This window comes from Oncorhynchus clarkii, chromosome 21 (assembly GCF_045791955.1).
Source record: "Oncorhynchus clarkii lewisi isolate Uvic-CL-2024 chromosome 21, UVic_Ocla_1.0, whole genome shotgun sequence".
Taxonomy (NCBI): domain Eukaryota; kingdom Metazoa; phylum Chordata; class Actinopteri; order Salmoniformes; family Salmonidae; genus Oncorhynchus; species Oncorhynchus clarkii.
The window spans coordinates 48,263,716-48,288,970 of NC_092167.1; the positions used below are offsets into that span (position 1 = coordinate 48,263,716).

Here is a 25,255-nt window from a genome sequence, read left to right on the forward strand (position 1 = left end):
GTAGGGTAACTGACTATCTACTGTAGGGTGACTGACTGTAGGGTAACTGACTATATGTACTGTAGGGTAACTGACTGTGTACTGTAGGGTAACTGACTGTGTACTGTAGGGTAACTGACTGTGTACTGTAGGGTAACTGACTATATCTACTGTAGGGTAACTGACTATATCTACTGCAGGGTAACTGACTATCTACTGTAGGGTAACTGACTGTGTACTGTAGGGTAAGTGACTGTGTACTGTAGGGTAACTGACTGTGTACTGTAGGGTAACTTGTTGTGTACTGTAGGGTAACTGACTGTGTACTGTAGGGTAACTGACTGTGTACTGTAGGGTAACTGACTGTGTACTGTAGGGTAACTGACTATCTATTGCAGAGAACTAGCCAGAGGACCATCTTATACTGTATTTCCATGTCTATGTGTGCTGTAGAGAACTAGCCAGAGGACCATCTTATACTGTATTTCCAGGTCTATGTGTGCTGTAGAGAACTAGCCAGAGGACCATCTTATACTGTATTTCCATGCTTTTTGCACCAACACCAAATGGTCAATGTGCACAGTACAAGATTTGAGCAAGACAGACAGACAGAGAAAGATAGATGGAAGGAGACAGACAGACAGACAGACAGACAGACAGACAGACAGACAGACGGCAAAAGACAGATAGACAGACAGACAGACAGAGGAAGACAGACAGAAGGACAGAGAAAGACAGACAGACAGACTGAGAAAGACAGACAGACAGACAGACAGACAGACAGACAGACAGACAGAGAAAGACAGACAGAAGGACGGAGAAAGACAGACAGACAGGCGGACAGAGGAAGACAGACAGAAGGAGAAAGACAGACAGACAGAGAAAGAAAGACAGAGAAAGAGAGACAGACAGATGAAGACAGACAGACGGACAGAGAGAAACAGAGACAGATGGAGAGAAACAGAAGGAGAAAGAGACAGACAGAGAAAGACAGGCAGACGGAGAGAAACAGACAGACAGGCAGAGAAAGAGACAGACGGAGACAGACAGACTGAGTAAGACAGACAGAAAGCCATGATGAGCATCTGAGCTGGGTTCAGGAAGCCATGATTAGTATCTGATCTGGGATCAGGAAGCCATGATGAGTATCTGATCTGGGTTCAGGAAGCCATGTTTAGTATCTGAGCTGGGTTCAGGAAGCCATGTTTAGTATCTGAGCTGGGTTCAGGAAGCCATGATTAGTATCTGATCTGGGATCAGGAAGCCATGATTAGTATCTGAGCTGGGTTCAGGAAGCCATGATGAGTATCTGATCTGGGTTCAGGAGGATGACCAGTATAGATATGTAATATATGGCCACTGCATTACATACAGTACATGTCTTTCAAATGGCAATTTAATTCTGAATATCCACCCACCCACCCACCCACCCATCCCACCCACCCCACCCATCCCACCCATCCCACACACACACACACACACACACACACACACACACACACACACACACACACAGGATTAGTCATCCTAGATCTGATGCCGATCTGTGGTTTGGAATGACGTGGAGGATTGTAGGAGGGGGGGTTTGGCGATGGTGGAGAGGGGAGGCGAGGCGTACTGACTTACCGCTCACGGCGGCCTTGATGTTGGGGTCTTCATCTGCCAGACTGCCTGGCACACCACGTCTCCCTTTGATCTACGGACACATAATGGAAGGAGAGAGGGGAGAGAGAACAAGGTGGATGATATACGGGGTATTCTGAAAGGACCTTGGGTATCTCCTGCATTCATCTATAAAGCAGGGTGTGTGTGACAGGGGGTTGAAGTGACATGGTCATTGGTTTGTTGCAGCTACATAGCTGTGAGTCTCTGCGTGGTGTCTCTCAATAGACAGTCAGACACAAAACGCCATGCCTGGGTTCTGTGGCTGTTTTGGCCGCATGGGGTGGGGGGGGGATACAATTTGTTGTACCATGTTTGAAGCAAGTGTTTATTTGGGAAATAAATCAAATTCAACCTTCAATTTGGGGGGGGGGGGGGGGGTCTTTAAAGAGAGTGAATTATTAGACTGTATAACCTGTGTTGAATATTGAAATACATCACTGGAACCACATACTTATCTCCAGTTTGAGAGGTCACATTCGTGCTTCGTGTATTTACGGCTGTGTAGATTTATTTTGTTGATGCTTACAGGCACCCCCCCCCCCCCCCCCAACAAAATGATACTGTAGTGATATTAAATATGTGCAGTTCAAAGCATTTTTTGTTTTTGTTTTTGTGGAGCACCATTGATGCTTAACTAGACTAAATGTGGCATGTCTACACCAGGGACCATGGAATATAGGTCTGGTTTGAGGATGTGATGGTGTTGTCTTCCTACCACTGAGAGCCAGTGACTTTTCTAGCCCTTTGAATGAGAGACATTGTCAGATGGATTGTGGGTCACTTTCTCTGAGGAGACTAAACACCTGTTAAGGATCACAGGGACACTGCTGACAGAAACACAGGGCTCTTGAGACAGAGGGGGGAAATGACTCAAATGTTTATTTATTTATTTTTTAATTAAAAGATTGAACATGATGTGGAATGCAGCAAAGAACAATATTATCATTGTATTAAAAAAAAAGGTGCTGTATTAATCGTTATGGTTTTATGTTTGTGTCATTGACAAATTAATGTTGTTACTCCAATAAATTGTATTGTAACACTGAAGAGCACATCCTCTTCAAAATGAAGGGCACATCCTCTTCAAAATGAAGGGCACATCCTCTTCAAAATGAAGGGCACATCCTCTTCAAAATGAAGGGCACACCCTCTTCAAAATGAAGGGCACACCCTCTTCAAAATGAAGGGCACATACTCTTCAAAATGAAGGGCACATCCTCTTCAAAATGAAGGGCACATCCTCTTCAAAATGAAGGGCACATCCTCTTCAAAATGAAGGGCACATCCTCTTCACCACAAGCTTTGTCTTTGTTGACCCACTTGGAGAAACAGTCGAAGTCCATTTCATTCACCTATCGCACGTTCAGTATGAAGACTGTCCAACTACCTTCATGACTATGGTTCAAGCACATGTGGCGACGACTTAAACTCAAAAGAAACGCAAAACGAGTCGAACCGTCAAGCTGCCAGACATAATTACTGAAATGAACCAGTACATGAAAATACAATAGTGGCTGAACTATAAACTACAGAGGGGACTATAAACTACAGTAGGGGACTATAAACTACAGTAGGGAACTATAAACTACAGTAAGGAACTATAAACTACAGTAGGGGACTATAAACTACAGTAGGGGACTATAAACTACAGTAGGGGACTATAAACTACAGTAGGGAACTATAAACTACAGTAGGGAACTATAAACTACAGTAGGGAACTATAAACTACAGTAGGGGACTATGAACTACAGTAGGGGACTATAAACTACAGTAGGGAACTATAAACTACAGTAGGGGACTATAAACTACAGTAGGGAACTATAAACTACAGTAGGGGACTATAAACTACAGTAGGGACTATAAACTACAGTATGGACTATAAACTACAGTAGGGGACTATAAACTACAGTAGGGACTATAAACTACAGTAGGGAACTATAAACTACAGTAGGGAACTATAAACTACAGTAGGGGACTATAAACTACAGTAGGGACTATAAACTACAGTAAGGAACTATAAACTACAGTAAGGAACTATAAACTACAGTAGGGGACTATGAACTACAGTAGGGACATTGAAGGGTCTGTCTCTTCCCAGACTGCCAGTGTATTTTATTGTTTGGAAATGCAATGGGGCACTGGGGGTATGTGTCAACCGAGAGAAAGTCAGGCAGCGGTAAATGAAATGGGAACATAAACTAGAAACCATTAATTAATTGACAAGCAGATAATTCCCCGTTTATTATTATCAAACAGAACAAATTTGGTTCCCTACCCACAGCACCGACTTGAGAGACTTCTCTTATAGATACAACCCGTAACAAAATAGATGGCTAAAAGCTTGCAGGGAGTTGAGGGCTATCAACATTTACATAAAAGGGAACTGGTGCAATTTAAATAGCTGCCCGCATGCATGCACTGAGGTCCAAATTCGACTGAGAATATCAAATTATGTAAAAAAAAAAAAAAATAAATAAAAAAAAATGTTTTTAAATAAATCCCCACGTCTTGTTTTTCCTTTTTTGGCTGACCTATATTTCTGACAGCCAACTGTGAGTGACATAGGCCTCCTCTTGTAAGCGAGATGTACTGAATTCCCTCAGCAGCAGGCCGTGTGCATCCTACTCCTCGTTCTCCTCGTCCTCTGTTGTTCTTGCCGAGTTCTGACGAGCTGTTCCATCGTAATGGGGTAGTGATTTCAGGTCTCAGGGCATCCGGGCTCTTTGGTTACAGGTCAGTGAGGTTGGCGAGAGAATGGTTGTGATGGATATGTCAGTGTAATGTAGACCTTTACTCTTCTGGGGATCTAACAGAATGAGGATCTCTAAATACCAGACATTCTGTTTAGTTAGTTGTTACAAACAGTTTTTTTTGTGGATTTTACTGTAGTATTCACTATAGTGTTTTGGCAAGATATTAAAAATACTATACACTCGTATTTACAGTTTACTATATAAATACTATAGTATTACTATATTATGTACTGCAGTGTTTTTGAATTATCTTTGATATAGAAGTGGGGGCATTCTCCTTGAAGAAACCTACTGAGGAAACACGAAAAGAGAAAGTTCTCTATAACCTGCACGGAACACAATAATAGGGTTAAAAATTGGCATGTAGGTTTGTCAGTCACGAGTGGTACAAATAAATATGATCATTTACCCATGGGGGGCGGCGCACAGTTAGCCCAGCGTCGTACCGGGTTAGGGGAGGGTTTTGGTCGGCAGGGATGTCCTTGTCCCATCGCGCACTAGCGACTCCTGTGGCGGGCCGAGCGAAATGCACGCTGACACGGTCGCCAGGAGTACGGCGTTTCCGCCGACACATTGGTGCGGCTGGCTTCTGGGTTAAGTGGCCATTGTGTCAAGAAGCAGCGCGGTTTGGTTGGGTTGGGTTGGGTTTCGGAGGACGCACGGCTCTCGACCTTCGCCTCTCCCAAATCTGTCCGGGAATTGCAGCGATGAGACAAGACTGTAACTACCAATTGGGTACCACAACAAAGGGTAAAAAATAAATAAATAAATAAATAAATAAATAAATAAATAAAGGTTAGGGTTAAGTTTAAGGAGTTATGTTGAAGGGTTAGGGGAAAGGTTAGCTACAGTGCCTTGCGAAAGTATTCGGCCCCCTTGAACTTTGCGACCTTTTGCCACATTTCAGGCTTCAAACATAAAGATATAAAACTGTATTTTTTTGTGAAGAATCAACAACAAGTGGGACACAATCATGAAGTGGATCGACATTTATTGGATATTTCAAACTTTTTTAATAAATCAAAAACTGAAAAATTGGGCGTGCAAAATTATTCAGCCTGCTTAAGTTAATACTTTGTAGCGCCACCTTTTGCTGCGATTACAGCTGTAAGTCGCTTGGGGTATGTCTCTATCATTTTTGCACATCGAGAGACTGATTTTTTTTCCCATTCCTCCTTGCAAAACAGCTTGAGCTCAGTGAGGTTGGATGGAGAGCATTTGTGAACAGCAGTTTTCAGTTCTTTCCACAGATTCTCGATTGGATTCAGGTCTGGACTTTGACTTGGCCATTCTAACACCTGGATATGTTTATTTTTGAACCATTCCATTGTAGATTTTGCTTTATGTTTTGGATCATTGTCTTGTTGGAAGACAAATCTCCGTTCCAGTCTCAGGTCTTTTGCAGACTCCATCAGGTTTTCTTCCAGAATGGTCCTGTATTTGGCTCCATCCATCTTCCCATCAATTTTAACCATCTTCCCTGTCCCTGCTGAAGAAAAGCAGGCCCAAACCATGATGCTGCCACCACCATGTTTGACAGTGGGGATGGTGTGTTCAGCTGTGTTGCTTTTACGCCAAACATAACGTTTTGCATTGTTGCCAAAAAGTTCAATTTTGGTTTCATCTGACCAGAGTACCTTCTTCCACATGTTTGGTATGTCTCCCAGGTGGCTTGTGGCAAACTTTAAACAACACTTTTTATGGATATCTTTACGAAATTGCTTTCTTCTTGCCACTCTTCCATAAAGGCCAGATTTGTGCAATATACGACTGATTGTTGTCCTATGGACAGAGTCTCCCACCTCAGCTGTAGATCTCTGCAGTTCATCCAGAGTGATCATGGGCCTCTTGGCTGCATCTCTGATCAGTCTTCTCCTTGTATGAGCTGAAAGTTTAGAGGGACGGCCAGGTCTTGGTAGATTTGCAGTGGTCTGATACTCCTTCCATTTCAATATTATCGCTTGCACAGTGCTCCTTGGGATGTTTAAAGCTTGGGAAATCTTTTTGTATCCAAATCCGGCTTTAAACTTCTTCACAACAGTATCTCGGACCTGCCTGGTGTGTTCCTTGTTCTTCATGATGCTCTCTGCGCTTTTAACGGACCTCTGAGACTATCACAGTGCAAGTGCATTTATACGGAGACTTGATTACACACAGGTGGATTGTATTTATCATCATTAGTCATTTAGGTCAACATTGGATCATTCAGAGATCATCACTGAACTTCTGGAGAGAGTTTGCTGCACTGAAAGTAAAGGGGTTGAATAATTTTGCACGCCCAATTTTTCAGTTTTTGATATGTTAAACAAGTTTGAAATATCCAATAAATGTCGTTTCACTTCATGATTGTGTCCCACTTGTACAAATACAGTTTTATATCTTTATGTTTGAAGCCTGAAATGTGGCAAAAGGTCGCAAAGTTCAAGGGGGCCGAATACTTTCGCAAGGCACTGTATAAGGGATAAGGTTAGGGTTAGGGGAAAGATTAGCTATAATGGTTCATGTTAGGGTTAGGGTTAGCTAACATGCTAAGAAGTTGCAAAGTAGCTAAAAAGTAGTAAGTAGTTGAAAAGTTAAATGCGCCCACTCAGACCAAACACCCTACTTCCGTTTTTTGCATGTCTTATGTAATCATACAAACGTAACATATCATACTAATTTAAGTATCTCGGATTGACATTTACTATGTTACGTCTTGTCTATGAGACTAGGCTGGAAAGAAAGGAAAAGGGATAGCTTCTTCGGGAGATCCATGTTCATAGCAATGAATGGATGACTGGTCTCCTGCATGTTGTCGCTCACAAACTTGATGTTCTTAAAGAGACAGTGTACAATTTTCTATGTAATGCATCTCAAAAGGAAATAGTGCTTTTACACAATGTAGCAACTTAATATTCCACAAATGACTTTGTAATCTCGATGACATTTTATATTTTTATAATAAATACATGTATTTACAGGGTTACATATTAGTTTCTAGAGCACAACATGTGCTTGAGAAGTAGCTAGCCTAGAATATATTTCGGTCCCTCACAGGCTACATGTTCCTAAATGTTATGCTGTGCTCTTAACTTTTTAAATTGTTTCCACAACCACATCAGGTCGTCACTCGCTGTGTGATTCACCCAGTAGTAGCACGTGAGCGCTGCTTAACAGTATATATTTCTTAACGATCAAAGTGAAAGTAAGCTGCTTTTTTTTTAGGTTTTTGGTGGTTTTCCATAATATTTGATTCAAGGCTATCTAGTATGATGGCACAAAAAGCATTCACACTATGCCATTAAAGGGAGATTCTTGCAATTAAGCTCAATGACAGGAAGTAAACTAGAATACGTTACCGTACCTGTCGGTTTCTAGTCATTGCGCTAATGCTAGTTAGCTTTGGCTCACAAATCTACTTCTAATTTCCGTCATTTTGCACACAGACACATAAAAATAGTTTCCACTAGTATCCAGCAGCTATTGGGGATCCTAATAAATATGAACTACGAAAGCACCAATGTGAAGGGAACATATGATGTGAAAACTGTAAACGGCTAACAGAATTAAATTTTAAAGAAAATTACACTTAATTTCTACTACTCACTTCAAGTGAGATACAGTATTGTATGCCTTTTAAAATGGTGTGTGTGTGTGTGTGTGTGTGTGTGTGTGTGTGTGTGTGTGTGTGTGAGTGAGTGAGTGAGTGAGTGAGTGAGTGAGTGAGTGAGTGAGTGAGTGAGTGAGTGAGTGAGTGAGTGAGTGAGTGAGTGAGTGAGTGAGTGAGTGAGTGAGTGAGTGAGTGAGTGAGTGAAACAACAAGAGCAGCAGTTTCAGCAATGTCCTTTTAAATGGAAGTAAAACACAGTGAAGGGAGAAATGCACACATTGGCATCCTCTGCTGTTGGGGAAGGGAGGGTTTTGTGGGAAATCAGATTGTATTAGAGGAGAGAGCCAACACACTCATTAATATCTTGTCTTTATAAGTGATGCACAGTGGAGCTTCTCGAGGGGGAAAAAAAAGTTGGTCAACCTAAGATCGCTCTTGCTTCTTTAAGAAGAAGATAGTCAGTCACTTCTTAATGTCAGTCATTAAGGCTTGCGTAAACGTTCAATTTTATTGGTTTCAAACTGTGTGTAAATACTGACACTCGAATTGGAGTAACACACAGAAACCTATCGTGTTAAAAAACAGAACAGAGCCATATCTCTCATATCAGTTCCCAAAAGACAGTCAGATAAACAAATTAATTATTGCTCAAAGAGGGAAAGTGAGTGTGTGTATACTAGCATGTGCATGCTGTGATGGGGGGGGGGAGGAGGGGGGGGGATGATCCCAACTGATGATAGTCTCCCCCCAAAGCACACGATCACAAACAGCGAGAGAGAGAATAAAGAGAGTGACAGAAGAAAAAGAGAGAGAAAGAGAGAGAGAGAGAGAGTGATAGAAAAATAGAGAGAAAGAGAGAGAGAGAGTGATAGTGAGAGAAAGAGAGAGGGATAGAGAAAGAGAGAGAAAGAGAGAGTGATAGTGAGAGAAAGAGAGAGTGACAGTGAGAGAAAGAGAGAGAGATAGAGAAAGAGAGAGAGAGAGTGATAGAGTGAGAGAGAGAGTGATAGTGAGAGAAAGAGAGAGTGATAGAGAAAGAGAGAGAAAGAGAGAGAGTGAGAGAGTGATAGCGTGAGAGAAAGAGAGAGTGATAGAGAAAGAGAGAGAGAGAGTGATAGAGTGAGAGAAAGAGAGAGTGATAGAGAAAGAGAGAAGAGAAAGAGAGAGAGAGTGATAGAAAAGAGAATGATAGAGTGAGAGAAAGAGAGAGTGATAGAGAAAGAGAGAGAGTAATAGAGTGAGAGAAAGAGAGTGATAGAGAAAGAGCGAGAGAGAGAGAAAGAGTGAGAGAGAGTGCTAGAGTGAGAGAAAGAGAGAGAGAGATATAGTGAGAGAAAGAGAGAGTGATAGAGAAAGAGAGAGAGTGATAGAGAGAGAGAAAGAGAGAGTGATATAGAGAAAGAGGGAGAGAGAGTACTAGAGAGTGATAGAGAGAGAATGCATGGTAGAGAGAGAGAAAGAGTGAGAGAGAGTGCTAGAGTGAGAGAAAGAGAGAGAAAGAGAGAGAGAGTGAGAGAAAGAGAGAGTGATATAGTGAGAGAAAGAGAGAGTGATAGAGAAAGAGAGAGAGATAGAGTGAGAGAAAGAGAGAGTGATATAGAGAAAGAGTGAGAGAGAGTGCTAGAGAGTGATAGAGAGAGAATGCATGGTAGAAAGAGTGAGAGAGAGTGCTAGAGTGAGAGAAAGAGAGAGTGATAGAGAAAGAGAGAGAAAGAGAGAGAGAAGAGAAAGAGAGAGAGAGAGTGATAGAAAAAGAGAGAGTGATAGAGTGAGAGAAAGAGAGAGTGATAGAGAAAGAGAGAGAAAGAGTGAGAGAGAGTGCTAGAGTGAGAGAAAGAGAGAGTGCTAGAGTGAGAGAAAGAGAGAGTGATAGAGAAAGAGAGAGAGAGAGTGATAGAGTGAGAGAAAGAGAGAGTGATATAGAGAGAGTGAGAGAGAGTGATAGAGAGAGAATGCATGGTAGACAAGGGCTGCCACTTCCACATCAAATGTGTCGTCATAGCAGTGGAACAGAACCCCCTGTGTCACCATGACACCACTCTGTTGCTCGGCAGGACGAACGATGTCAAAACGGAAGTTGAGCAAAGACACCGATGAGGAGAACAAGGAGGAGGAAGGAGGACACCAGCCACCAACAAAACGCCGGTAAACGTGCGGTATAGCGCCGTCGGGGTCAGGACAAGTGGTGGGGTGAGTCACCGTTTCACATCAAAATTAGAGGAAATTGAAGTGTGCCCTTCACTAACGGCAAAGGAGATCATTGGAGCCTGCACCGGAGAACTATAAAATTGAGAGGATGGCTTTCCGGTGTTCGGGTAGAGTTAGACATTCAGAAAACAAGAAGGGTGATGATGATGGTGGTTTTATTGTATGGTTTATACACTGTAAGAAAGATGTGCAGGGAGGAGGAGAGTAATCGGGTTGAGGTGTCAAAAAATACATTTAAGATCCCTTTTAACATCCATAGGTACTGTTCAAACCAGAAACCGACATTACGGGGCAGTTTGCCCCAGTCACAGATTAAACCTAATATTGGACTAAAGAAACAGACATTACGGGGCAGTTTGCCCCAGTCACAGATTAAACCTAATCTTGGACTAAAGAAACAGACATTACGGGGCAGTTTGCCCCAGTCACAGATTAAACCTAATCTTGGACTAAAGAAACAGACATTACGGGGCAGTTTCCCCCAGTCACAGATTAAACCTAATCTTGGACTAAAGAAACAGACATTACGGGGCAGTTTGCCCCAGTCACAGATTAAACCTAATCTTGGACTAAAGAAACAGACATTACGGGGCAGTTTCCCCCAGTCACAGATTAAACCTAATCTTGGACTAAAGAAACAGACATTACGGGGCAGTTTCCCCCAGTCACAGATTAAACCTAATCTTGGACTAAAGAAACAGATATTACGGGGCAGTTTCCCCCAGTCACAGATTAAACCTAATCTTGGACTAAAGAAACAGACATTACGGGGCAGTTTCCCCCAGTCACAGATTAAACCTAATCTTGGACTAAAGAAACAGACATTACGGGGCAGTTTCCCCCAGTCACAGATTAAACCTAATCTTGGACAAAAGAAACAGACATTACGGGGCAGTTTCCCCCAGTCACAGATTTAACCTAATCTTGGACAAAAGAAACAGACATTACGGGGCAGTTTCCCCCAGTCACAGATTTAACCTAATCTTGGACTAAAGAAACAGACATTACGGGGCAGTTTCCCCCAGTCACAGATTAAACCTAATCTTGGACTAAAGAAACAGACATTACGGGGCAGTTTCCCCCAGTCACAGATTAAACCTAATCTTGGACTAAAGAAACAGACATTACGGGGCAGTTTCCCCCAGTCACAGATTAAACCTAATCTTGGACTAAAGAAACAGACATTACGGGGCAGTTTCCCCCAGTCACAGATTAAACCTAATCTTGGACTAAAGAAACAGACATTACGGGGCAGTTTCCCCCAGTCACATATTAAACCTAATCTTGGACTAAAGAAACAGACATTACGGGGCAGTTTGCCCCAGTCACATATTAAACCTAATCTTGGACTAAAGAAACAGACATTACGGGGCAGTTTCCCCCAGTCACAGATTAAATCTAATCTTGGACTAAACAGGATTTTCAATGGAGATTCTCTGAGAAACACGAAGTACTCGGTACTACCAAAAAAACGTGATGGTTCGCCTCTACTGAAAATATTTCATGTGTGACACAGTCAAATTGGTCCGGCTGGGTACCCAGAAACCATTTCCCGCTGGTCAGGTCAAGCACCGAACCACACTTCAAACTGCCCAACATCGTCCAGTTTCTAAAGAAGCACAAGACAGAACAGAACAGAATATCTACAACAAAGAATTGCTGACGTCGCTGTATATCTAACCCAGCACATGGCATCCTGGTGAGCCGTACTGATATTATCAGGGGATCCCCCCCCTCCCCCCCCCCATTGTATTGAAATGCTAACAGATAACGTCGGCCTCTGGACTGACCTTTGATTCAAATAGTGGTATAGAAGCACTTGCAGGGGGAATAGCTGAAGCAGGGTTTGAACCAGCAACCTTGTGGTTAACAGGGCGAGTGTGTCAACACCTACGTCTATATGAGGCTGTGAGACATGGTAAACCCCATAAAACTGTCCCTCATACAGGGAGTCTACATGAGGCTGTGAGACATGGTAAACCCCATAAAACTGTTCCTCATACAGGGAGTCTACATGAGGCTGTGAGACATGGTAAACCCCATAAAACTGTTCCTCATACAGGGAGTCTACATGAGGCTGTGAGACATGGTAAACCCCATAAAACTGTTCCTCATACAGGGAGTCTACATGAGGCTGTGAGACATGGTAAACCCCATAAAACTGTCCCTCTTACAGGGAGTCTACATGAGGCTGTGAGACATGGTAAACCCCATAAAACTGTCCCTCATACAGGGAGTCTACATGAGGCTGTGAGACATGGTAAACCCCATAAAACTGTCCCTCTGGTTCAACAACTGTGTTATAATGAAGGGACTGATCTTTAGCGGCAGATGAAAGACGGATGAGGAGGAAGAGGGAGGAAGAGGGGGGAAGAGGGGAAGGAAGAGGGGTGAATGTGTACTGTGTTCCAGAGTGTCTTTTAGCTCAAATTCCTGCTAATGTGCCAGCCAGAACCTGCCAGTGGCTGCCTGTCTCCCAGTATTCAAGATATTAAAGGAGGATGAGGAAAGGAGGATGAGGAACAGTGGGATGAACGGAGGGAAGAACTGTGGGAGGACAGACAGACACATGGAAAGCTGTCTCCTTGTGGATGGGTCTCCTTGTGGGTGCTGTCTCCATGTGGGTGCTGTCTCCTTGTGGGTGCTGTCTCCTTGTGGATGGGTCTCCACGTGGCTGCTGTCTCCATGTGGGTGCTGTCTCCTTGTGGGTGCTGCCTCCTTGTGGATGGGTCTCCATGTGGGTGCTGTCTCATTGTGGGTGCTGTCTCCATGTGGATGGGTCTCCATGTGGGTGCTGTCTCCATGTGGTTGCTGTCTCCTTGTGGGTGCTGTCTCCTTGTGGATGGGTCTCCACGTGGCTGCTGTCTCCATGTGGGTGCTGTCTCCTTGTGGGTGCTGTCTCCTTGTGGATGGGTCTCCATGTGGGTGCTGTCTCCATGTGGCTGCTCTCCTTGTGGGTGCTGTCTCCTTGTGGATGGGTCTCCATGTGGCTGCTGTCTCCATGTGGCTGCTGTCTCCATGTAGGTGCTGTCTCCTTGTGGGTACTGTCTCCTTGTGGATGGGTCTCCATGTGGCTGCTGTCTCCATGTGGGTGCTGTCTCCTTGTGGGTGCTGTCTCCTTGTGGATGGGTCTCCATGTGGCTGCTGTCTCCATGTGGCTGCTGTCTCCATGTAGGTGCTGTCTCCTTGTGGGTACTGTCTCCTTGTGGATGGGTCTCCATGTGGCTGCTGTCTCCATGTGGGTGCTGTCTCCTTGTGGGTGCTGTCTCCTTGTGGATGGGTCTCAATGTGGGTACTGTCTCATTGTGGGTGCTGTCTCCTTGTGGGTGCTGTCTGCTTGTGGATGGGTCTCCATGTGGGTGCTGTCTCATTGTGGGTGCTGTCTCCTTGTGAGTGCTGTCTGCTTGTGGATGGGTCTCCATGTGGGTGCTGTCTCATTGTGGGTGCTGTCTCATTGTGGATGCTGTCTCCATGTGGGTGCTGTCTCATTGTGGGTGCTGTCTCCTTGTGGATGGGTCTCCATGTGGGTGCTGTCTCATTGTGGGTGCCGTCTCCTTGTGGGTGCTGTCTCCTTGTGGGTGCTGTCTCCTTGTGGATGGGTCTCCATGTGGATGCTGTCACCTTGTGGATACCGTCTCCTTGTACTGCAGATGCTGACTCCTTGTGGATACCGTCTCCTTGTGGATACCGTCTCCTTGTACTGTAGATGCTGACTCCGTGTCGATTCTGGTCTATCTGTGGATGCTGTCTCCCTGTGGATGCTGGCATATCTGCCTGTCAGGGAGTCATTGCGTGCCACGCTCACCGCTCGGCCGAGTGTAACTGAGGCAATGTACCCCATGAAATATTCACCTAAGTTGTCTTTCCTAAAAATATAAAAAGGGGGGGGGGGGGGGGGGGGGGGGGGGCGGGAAAACCCGGTGGTGCGATGGAGAGTTATCCAAATGCACCGTGTCAGGTCTACTTAGGCTTTCATCCAAGAGGGGCGAAGAGGGGAGCGGCAGGGGGTCCATTAAATGTTCATACATGTTCATACATTGTAAGCCCCCGCCATGGGGTTTAACTCCACCATTTTAAGCCCCCCCCCCCCCCAATGGCATTGAACTCCACCCTTTTAAGCCCCCCCCCCCCCCCCCACTTGGCATTTAGCTCCACCCTTTTAAGCCCCCCCCCCCCCCACTTGGCGTTTAACTCCACCCTTTTAAGCCCCCCCCCCCCCAATGGCATTTAACTCCACAATGTTAAGACCCCCCCCACCCCACATGGTGTTTAACTCCACCCTTTTAAGCCCCCCCCATGGCGTTTAACTCCACCCTTTTAAGCCCCCCCGTGGTGTTTGACTCCACCCTTTTAAGCCCCCCCCATGGTGTTTAACTCCACTCTACAAGGTGTCGATAGCGTTCCACAGGGATGCTGGCCCATGTTGAATCCAATGCTTTCCACAGAAGTGTCCCAGTTGGCTGGATGTCCTTTTGAGTCATGGACTCAAACACTCAGGAAACTGTTTAATGTGGAAAAAACCCAGCAGTGTTGCAGTTCTTGACGCACTTAAACAGGTGCGCCGTGGCACCTACTGCCAAACCCCGTTCAAAGACACTTAAATATTTTGTCTTGCCCGTTCACCCTCTGAATGGCACACATACACAATCCATGTCTCAATTGTCTCCAGGCTTAACAGTCATTCTTTTAACTGTCTCCTCTCCTTCATTTACACGGACTGAAGTGACGTCAATAAGGGATCGTAGCTTTCACCTGGATCCACCTGGTCAAGTCTGTCATGGAAAGAGCAGGTGTTCCTAATATTTTGTACAGTCATTGCAAATATCAACAAAGTTACAGTTGGTGCATGCTATGCATGGTGTACACTCCTCGCACCCCATGTATAATAAATAATTTCCATTCTGTCATTGGGGAGATTCTCCTCATTTAACAAACCAGTCCTCTAGAGTGTTATCTATAGCTGGTAGCCAGTTAAAAGCCAGTCTTTATGCTCAGCATATAACAATTAGTTACTCTGAAAAGCAGATTTTTCTTTTAACCTGATGAATGTGTGAGTGGTAAGAGGTGTGTACTAACGATATCAATGTGTGTGCTGTTCTTTGTAGTTTGTTTGAGTTGCGACATAACCTTACTTGAGGTAGCCTGAGTCCCTAAAGTCATGAATTGGCTCCCATTCGCATAAGACTACACATTGCAGAAAGACTAGAGAGGCCATAGGAGAGAGGCAAAACAGTTAGAACTAAGAAACACTACACTTTCTCTGCTCCAAACCATCACAAACTTGGAAGTTTCAAATGAACTTCACTGCCTTTTGAGAGAAAATGAATCTCCCGAATCCAAAAACATCAGCAACTTCACACAATGTAGTGAGTGTCACGTGCTCAGTTTAAACAAATACTTTGTCTCTACTTGTGCTGATAGGCAAAGGAGGCCAGATATGTATGCATAATTCAGCCTCCAAAGACAAAGAATGGGAGAGATCCAGGGCAAGAGATAACTTGCATGGAACAAGCGGTGGGTTGGTGGGGGGGGGGGGGGGTGTACAGACACTAAAGTGCCATGATTTCCTATCTTCTCATGATGCAACCGAGCCCGGCCCAACTCATAGTGAAGGCTGGTACAACTGCCGCCCACTCCCCTCAGCCCCCTAATGCCACGCTGTACTGCTTTTGATAAGAGGAACTGGGCCAGCTTATAGTCAAAACAAAAACAAAAAGGGGATAATGGGGGGGGGGGGGGGAATAGTCATTATGAATGTTTTCTTTTTAAACAGCGTATCGCTGTGGCTGTTGTCGTGGCAGCCGCCGCCGAGTGAGAACTACTTATGTAGGGCGACGTGGCCTGGAGTATTGTGGGAAGGAGCCATTAGCTGCCGTGGCGCTAGCTGCTCGAGCACAACACAATTAAAGAACAGAAACAGGCCCACAGTCCCTTAGTATCTGTGTGAAAAAGGTCACTTCTGTCAACATTATTATAATCCCCTGTTTTCCTATCAGGATTGTTGATTCACATGCCTGGGAAGAAGAACTGAAGGAAAGGAGGCAGAACAGAGAGGCAGTGACAGGAGCGTCGAGGCGGTGGGTTGGTGTGGTAAATATTATATTATCAAACAGTATAAATATATCTGGATGTGATGGGAGTGACTCATCACATTCTCTCGACTCCAGTTTGGAAACACAAAAAAAAAAAATTGTAAATGTTTTTTTTTTTTTTAATCAAAAGATCACAGGGGGGGGGCATTGATAAAGAAACATCCCTTTCGAAGGTCCTGTATATAAAACGTTAAGTTGTACTGTATTATGGTTATATAAACATCGCAATAGAACTTCAATAGAAGATAGATTTTTGCCGAACCTCCGTTTGTGTTAAGATAATTACTATATTTGCGTCGTTTCCAGGCCACAGCACCAGCTTCCTCTGCTTCATAAGATAGACGTATCCATTCAAATCAGCAACAAAAAAAAAAAAAAAAAAAAAAAAAAAAAACAAGATGAATCAAAAACAAATAAAGAGTCATGTTTTCAAAGGTGTCATGAAGAAGAAGACGACGACACCCAATAAACCAGCTTGGGGCACGGGAACAATCTAATCTTGACGGAATAGATTTATTATAATTTTTTAAGTCATTTGGAAATGACCAGCTCCTTATCAATCCAGGAGGTATTTGTGCAGACTCTCTCAGTGGCTTTAGTGAAGGGACTCAATCACAACGAGACGCGATAGGCCTCGGGTCTCCTCCTCTCGCGTTCATCTTTTATCGGTACGGAGGAAATTAAAAGGATGTTATCTGGAGCGGCGTACGCCGCACAGCGTCTTGGCTTCGGGAGACGGGCCTCGTCTGCACGAGCCAATGGGGGAACTCGCTCGTCACATAAAAACAAGGGCTTGAGATATGCTATGCTAGGAACTTGAAGAATGGGTTTGTCAAGACTGTGTGATGCTATGGTAACTGTTGGTGTGGACGGGTTAGGTGCTGCGAGTTGGTGTGTGTCGGGGAGACCCAGTATAAGCCACTGTGTTAAAGTGAAGCTTTAGCCTCTCCAACCACAAGTGGGCCGGAACTAACAAACGACCTGGAACAGCAAGATGACGAAGTAGAGAGGTCAGTGTAGCAGGTTATTGATGTACCATGATGATGGAGAGGGTAGAGGTCAGTGTAGCAGGTTATTGATGTACCATGATGATGGAGAGGGTAGAGAGGTCAGAGTGTAACAGGGTATTGATGTACCATGATGATGGAGAGGGTAGAGGTCAGTGTAACAGGGTATTGATGTATCATGATGATGGAGAGGGTAGAGGTCAGTGTGTAACAGGTTATTGATGTACCATGATGGTGGAGAGGGTAGAGGTCAGTGTAACAGGGTATTGATGGACCATGATGATGGAGAGGGTAGAGGTCAGTGTAACAGGGTATTGATGGACCATGATGATGGAGAGGGTAGAGGTCAGTGTAACAGGGTATTGATGTACCATGATGATGGAGAGGGTAGAGAGGTCAGAGTGTAACAGGGTATTGATGTACCATGATGATGGAGAGGGTAGAGAGGTCAGAGTGTAACAGGGTATTGATGTACCATGATGATGGAGAGGGTAGAGGTCAGTGTAACAGGGTATTGATGTATCATGATGATGGAGAGGGTAGAGGTCAGTGTAACAGGGTATTGATGTACCATGATGATGGAGAGGGTAGAGGTCAGAGTGTAACAGGGTATTGATGTACCATGATGATGGAGAGGGTAGAGAGGTCAGAGTGTAACGGGGTATTGATGTACCATGTTGATAGAGAGGGTAGAGAGGTCAGAGTGTAACAGGGTATTGATGTACAATGATGATGGAGAGGGTAGAGGTCAGTGTAACAGGGTATTGATGTATCATGATGATGGAGAGGGTAGAGGTCAGTGTAACAGGGTATTGATGTACCATGATGATGGAGAGGGTAGAGGTCAGAGTGTAACAGGGTATTGATGTACCATGATGATGGAGAGGGTAGAGGTCAGTGTAACAGGGTATTGATGTACCATGATGATGGAGAGGGTAGAGGTCAGTGTAACAGGGTATTGATGTACCATGATGATGGAGAGGGTAGAGGTCAGTGTAACAGGGTATTGATGTACCATGATGGTGGAGAGGGTAGAGAGGTCAGAGTGTAACGGGGTATTGATGTACCATGTTGATAGAGAGGGTAGAGGTCAGAGTGTGTCAGTGAGATGAGAGAGAGAGAGAAAGTGGTTGAGCCTACTGTTACGCTGTCACCCGTCCTCAGACTGGTCCAGAGTGTCTCCTCAAACCTGGAGAGATCAACCCGGTGGGCCCCTCCTAGCAAAGCCTGGGGACAAAGACACTGATGAGGACAGGGCAAGAAACACACACACACACTAAATGAAAACCCTCAAGAAAAGTCTATAAACAAAAAGAGACATGAACTGCAACACACATACCAAAATACATACCCACCACTATAGAGTCACTCTCCCAAACATACCCACCGCCCAGCACTATAGTCACACTCCCAAACATACCCACCGCCCAGCACTATAGTCACACTCCCAAACATAACCACCACCCACCACTATAGAGTCACTCTCCCAAACATACCCACCGCCCAGCACTATAGTCACACTCCCAAACATACCCACCGCCCAGCACTATAGTCACACTCCCAAACATACCCACCGCCCAGCACTATAGTCACACTCCCAAACATAACCACCACCCACCACTATAGAGTCACTCTCCCAAACATACCCACCGCCCAGCACTATAGTCACACTCCCAAACATACCCACCGCCCAGCACTATAGTCACACTCCCAAACATAACCACCGCCCAGCACTATAGTCACACTCCCAAACATAACCACCGCCCAGCACTATAGTCACACTCCCAAACATACCCACCGCCCAGCACCATAGAGTCAGTCTCCCAAACATACCCACCACCATAGAGCCACTCTCCCAAACATACCCACCACCATAGAGTCACACTCCCAAACATACCCACCGCCCAGCACCATAGAGTCAGTCTCCCAAACATACCCACCACCATAGAGCCACTCTCCCAAACATACCCACCACCCAGCACCATAGAGTCAGTCTCCCAAACATACCCACCACCATAGAGCCACTCTCCCAAACATACCCACCACCATAGAGCCACTCTCCCAAACATACCCACCACCATAGAGCCACTCTCCCAAACATACCCACCACCATAGAGCCACTCTCCCAAACATACCCACCACCCAGCACCATAGAGTCAGTCTCCCAAACATACCTACCACCATAGTCACTCTCCCAAACATACCCACCACTATAGAGTCACTCTCCCAAACATACCCACCCCTACAGAGTCACTCTCCCAAACATACCCACCACTATAGAGTCACTCTCCCAAACATACCCACCACTATAGAGTCACTCTCCCAAACATACCCACTGCCATAGAGTCACTCTCCCAAACATAACCACCACCCAGCACCATAGAGTCACTCTCCCAAACATAACCACCACCCAGCACCATAGTCACTCTCCCAAACATACCCACCACCCAGCACCATAGAGTCACTCTCCCAAACATACCCACCACCCAGCACCATAGAGTCACTCTCCCAAACATACCCACCACCCAGCACCATAGAGTCACTCTCCCAAACATACCCACCACCCAGCACCATAGAGTCACTCTCCCAAACATACCCACCACCATAGAGTCACTCTCCCAAACATACCCACCACCCAGCACCATAGAGTCACTCTCCCAAACATACCCACCACCCACCACCATAGAGCCACTCTCCCAAACATACCCACCACCCAGCACCATAGAGCCACTCTCCCAAACATACCCACCACCCAGCACCATAGAGCCACTCTCCCAAACATACCCACCACCCAGCACCATAGAGTCACTCTCCCAAACATACCCACCACTTTAGAGTCACTCTTCCACCACCATATCTGCTTATTTATTCCAGTCACTCTCTCATTAAATCAGCCTTATTACAGCCACACTGCTGAAGTGTACTGCTTGGGTGATTCTACAGAAGTGGTATAAATGACTGTCATACCACCAAAAAACAACATAAAAAACTGTCAAGTCTTCAAACTTGGGACATTTAATTACATCATGATATGTTGTAATTCAATCCAAGACAAGAACGATATTGTTAAATTAATATAGTACAAAGTCACTGTTTATACACTTATTACTAACTGAGAGGTGACTGTCCCAAACCCTGACTCCTAAACATTACTGTACGTTTGAAAACAAAAGCAATTCATGATCAAACAATGTTTAACTATTATTTTAGCGAAACATCTTGAGTTGTTCAATTATTACATAGTTCCACACTGAGTACACCAAACATTAGGAACACCTTCCGCATATTGAGTTGGATTTAACAAGTGACATCAATAAGGGATCATAGCTTTCGCCTGGATTCACCTTGTCAGTCTGTCACAGAAAGAGCAGGTGTTCATAATGTTTTGTTCACTCAGAGTATCTTTCACCTGGATTCACCTGGTCAGTCTATGTCATGGAAAGAGCAGGTGTTCCTAATGTTTTGTTCACTCACTGATATAATTATTAGCTTGGTTTATCTTAAAACACCTTTCTCTGGAAAAACACTGCCCCCACTTTTGATGTCACTACGAAAACCCTAACATTAAAAGACTGTAGAACGAATGTGACTTTTAAGCCACACCCCTACAAATATCACCAGTTGATGGGATTGAACTCCTCTCCAGCATGGTGGCCACATGGTGAGTAGTTTGTGTGTGCAAAACATTTTAGAGAAAATGAGTGAGCAAGTCGGTAAACCTCATGTCACTGCCGAACATCGAATACATCTATAAATATGTAAAGTACAGTTTAGGGATGTATATGTTTGCTGGGATGTAGCTCGGTTCACATTAAAGATAGCTACACATAACTGTCTATGTGAATTCTTTAATTCAAATCCAACATAAGTCAAAAAATGGTCCAAACCGAAACGGTCACAACTGAAACCATAGAGATATATAGAGAGAGGTCTCATCTTTGTATCAGTGCCATTATGGAGCCTGTGACAGCACGGGCAGCTCCATTGGGACTATCTCCAGTTTAAAATTGCAAGTGCCATGCGTTACCAACTGAGTGACAGAGGGCCACCATGTGGGTAGTGGACAAGTGCACACTTCAGGAAAAAGTGTAGAGTACTGAGATGCATAGCCAGCAGGGGGATCCAACCCTCCAAGAGCCCAAACAATGACATCTATCTGGCCAAAAGCATAGATGTCTATAATGATCTATACTGTACTATGATCAGCTTTAATAATGATAGATTTTGGGGTTCCGTCAATTTAATTGATTGCATCGTTTCTAATCCCAGTAATTGTTTTATTTTTGTATTATTATTTGTATTATCATTATTTCACCACACTTCTTCAATTGTAAGAAACTTGAGTAAACTTGAGTACAGTAGGGGACAGAAATAGTATAACAAGAAAAGTTCTTTGTACAAACCAAAGAAAATCCAATTAGAAGGAGATCATTGGCTGATCACTCCCAAGCCATAGGAATCAACGCCCAGTTACAACTTCTAAAATGGTGGAAGCCATCAATGTAAAACTAATGATTTCCATGTAGTCCTGTAAATATCTCTATAATTTACACTTAACACCAAAACGCCTGTTATTTTTTCCAAAATAAAGATAGATAAAGTGATAAACTCAGCAAAAAAAAACTCTCTTTCAAAGATAATTAGTAAAAATCCAAATAACTTCACAGATCTCCGTTGTAGAGGGTTTAAACACTGTTTCCCATGCTTGTTCAATGAACCATAAACAATTAATGAACATGCACCTTTGGAACAGTTGTTAAGACACTAACAGCTAACAGACGATAGGCAATTAAGGTCACAGTTATGACAATTTAGGACACTAAAGAGGCCTTTCTACTGACTCTGAAAAGCACCAAAAGAAAGATACCCAGGGTCCCTGCTCATCTGTGTGAACGTGCCTTAGGCATGCTGCAAGGAGGAATGAGTACTGCAGATGTGGCCAGAGCAATAAATGTCCGTACTGTGAGACGCCTAAGACAGCGCTACAGGGAGATAGGACAGACAGCTGATCGCCCTCGCAGTGGCAGACCACATGTAACAACACCTGCACAGGATCGGTACATCCGAACATCACACCTGCGGGACAGGTACATGATGCAATAACAACCAACTATGTTACACCAGGAACACACAATCCCTCCATCAGTCCTCAGACTGTCCGCAAGAGAGAGGCTGAACTGAGGGCTTGTAGGCCTTGTAGAATAATAATGAAGACATCAAAACTATGAAATAACACATATGAAATCATATAGTGCCAATAAAAAATATGTTGCACCTTCAAAGTGGTAGGCATGTTGTGTACATCAAATGACACAAACCACACAAAAATCTATTTTAATTCCAGGTTGTACGGCAACAAAATAGGAGAAATGCCAGGGGGGGGGGTGAATACTTCCGCAAGCCACTGTACATTTCTAATTGGAATATACTCATGCAACAAGGACACGGAAGTCAGTTTCAAAACTAACAAAAAAAACATTGACGATAAATCTGGACTCGATCTCCAGCGGCATCACCCCTGTTCAAAAGAGGGAGGGAGGGAGGGAGGGGGGGGGAGAGGGCCCCTCGTGTTGGTGCCTGTGAACACCAACACGGCGCTGCTGTGCAGAGGGAGGGAGGGAGGGAGGGAGGGAGGGAGGGAGGGAGGGAAAGAGGGAGGGAGGGAAAGAGGGAGGGAGGGAGGGAGGGAAAGAGGGAGGGGAAGAGGGAGGGGGGAAAGAGGGAGGGAAAGAGGGAGGGGGGGAAAGAGGGAGGGAGAGAGGGAGGGAAAGAGGGAGGGGGGGAAAGAGGGAGGAAGAGAGGGAGGGAGGGAGGGAGGGAGGGAGGGAGGGAGGGAGGGAGGGAGGGAGGGAGGGAGGGAGGGAGGGAGGGAGGGAGGGAAAGAGGGAAAGAGCGAAAGAGGGAAAGAGGGAGGGGGGGAACTAGGGAGGGAGAGAGGGAGGGAAAGAGGGAGGGAGGGAGGGAGGGAGGGAGGGAGGGAGGGAGGGAGGGAGGGAGGGAAAGAGGGAGGGAAAGAGGGAGGGAGGGAAAGAGGGAGGGAAAGAGGGAGGGGAAGAGGGAGGGGGGGAAAGAGGGAGGGAAAGAGGGAGGGAAAGAGGGAGGGAAAGAGGGAGGGGAAGAGGGAGGGGGGGAAAGAGGGAGGGAAAGAGGGAGGGAGGGAGGGAAAGAGGGAGGGAGGGAGGGAGGGAGGGAGGGAGGGAGGGAGGGAGGGAGGGAGGGAGGGAGATGACACTATTTTGACCAGAGGCTTAAGAACACTATGTAGGGCATAGTGTGCCACTTGGGAAGTAGACCCGTGTGTTTATTCATGTGAAATGGAGTCCCCACTGGAAGCCATTTTGGCAGTGCTGCAGCGCAGCAGGCGCTGACCTTTAGATACTATGCACAATTAAGCTAAGCTAATAAACAGCGCTGCCGTGCTCGGACTGGACCGAGACAAAACAGTGGTGCTATCTATATGTGCGGCACCACGGTCGACCTCACGAAGGACAGTGACTGACACCCAAGATGCTTTGTTCTGCAGATGTAGTCTTTAACAGTGGTTAGAGTGTAGGGACGGCAGGTAGCCTAGTGGTTAGAGTGTAGGGACGGCAGGTAGCCTAGTGGTTAGAGTGTAGGGGCGGCAGGTAGCCTAGTGGTTAGAGTGTAGGGGCGGTAGGTAGCCTAGTGGTTAGAGTGTAGGGACGGCAGGTAGCCTAGTGGTTAGAGTGTAGGGGCGGCAGGTAGCCTAGTGGTTAGAGTGTAGGGACGGCAGGTAGCCTAGTGGTTAGAGTGTAGGGACGGCAGGTAGCCTAGTGGTTAGTGTAGGGGCGGCAGGTAGCCTAGTGGTTAGTGTAGGGGCGGCAGGTAGCCTAGTGGTTAGAGTGTAGGGACGGCAGGTAGCCTAGTGGTTAGAGTGTAGGGGCGGCAGGTAGCCTAGTGGTTAGAGTGTAGGGGCGGCAGGTAGCCTAGTGTTTAGAGTGTAGGGGCGGCAGGTAGCCTAGTGGTTAGAGTGTAGGGACGGCAGGTAGCCTAGTGGTTAGAGTGTAGGGGCGGCAGGTAGCCTAGTGGTTAGAGTGTAGGGGCGGCAGGTAGCCTAGTGGTTAGAGTGTAGGGACGGAAGGTAGCCTAGTGGTTAGAGTGTAGGGACGGCAGGTAGCCTAGTGGTTAGAGTGTAGGGGCGGCAGGTAGCCTAGTGGTTAGAGTGTAGGGACGGCAGGTAGCCTAGTGGTTAGAGTGTAGGGGCGGCAGGTAGCCTAGTGGTTAGAGTGGAGGGGCGGCAGGGTAGCCTAGTGGTTAGAGTGTAGGGGCGGCAGGTAGCCTAGTGGTTAGAGTGTAGGGGCGGCAGGTAGCCTAGTGGTTAGAGTGTAGGGGCGGCAGGTAGCCTAGTGTTTATAGAGTGTAGGGGCGGCAGGTAGCCTAGTGGTTAGAGTGTAGGGACGGCAGGTAGCCTAGTGGTTAGAGTGTAGGGGCGGCAGGTAGCCTAGTGGTTAGAGTGTAGGGGCGGCAGGTAGCCTAGTGGTTAGAGTGTAGGGACGGCAGGTAGCCTAGTGGTTAGAGTGTAGGGACGGCAGGTAGCCTAGTGGTTAGAGTGTAGGGGCGGCAGGTAGCCTAGTGGTTAGAGTGTAGGGACGGCAGGTAGCCTAGTGGTTAGAGTATAGGGGCGGCAGGTAGCCTAGTGGTTAGAGTGGAGGGGCGGCAGGGTAGCCTAGTGGTTAGAGTGTAGGGGCGGCAGGTAGCCTAGTGGTTAGAGTGTAGGGGCGGCAGGTAGCCTAGTGGTTAGAGTGTAGGGGCGGCAGGTAGCCTAGTGGTTAGAGTGTAGGGACGGCAGGTAGCCTAGTGGTTAGAGTGTAGGGACGGCAGGTAGCCTAGTGGTTAGAGTGTAGGGGCGGCAGGTAGCCTAGTGGTTAGAGTGTAGGGACGGCAGGTAGCCTAGTGGTTAGAGTGTAGGGGCGGCAGGTAGCCTAGTGGTTAGAGTGGAGG

The 25,255-nt window shown here is 45.8% G+C and overlaps 1 protein-coding gene across 2 annotated transcripts in view; it reads right to left on the reverse strand.

Annotated features, from left to right (window-relative positions):
- LOC139379111 (glucosidase 2 subunit beta-like) overlaps positions 1-25,255 on the reverse strand; it is a 270,891-nt gene that overhangs the window by 172,660 nt on the left and 72,976 nt on the right. For both annotated transcript variants that reach the window (XM_071121937.1, XM_071121936.1), the window contains exons 9-10: positions 18,434-18,520; positions 1,606-1,675 (exon numbers count right to left, since the gene is read on the reverse strand). In XM_071121937.1, coding sequence (XP_070978038.1) covers positions 1,606-1,675; positions 18,434-18,520 — 157 coding nt within the window. The remainder of the gene's footprint in view (positions 1-1,605; positions 1,676-18,433; positions 18,521-25,255) is intronic.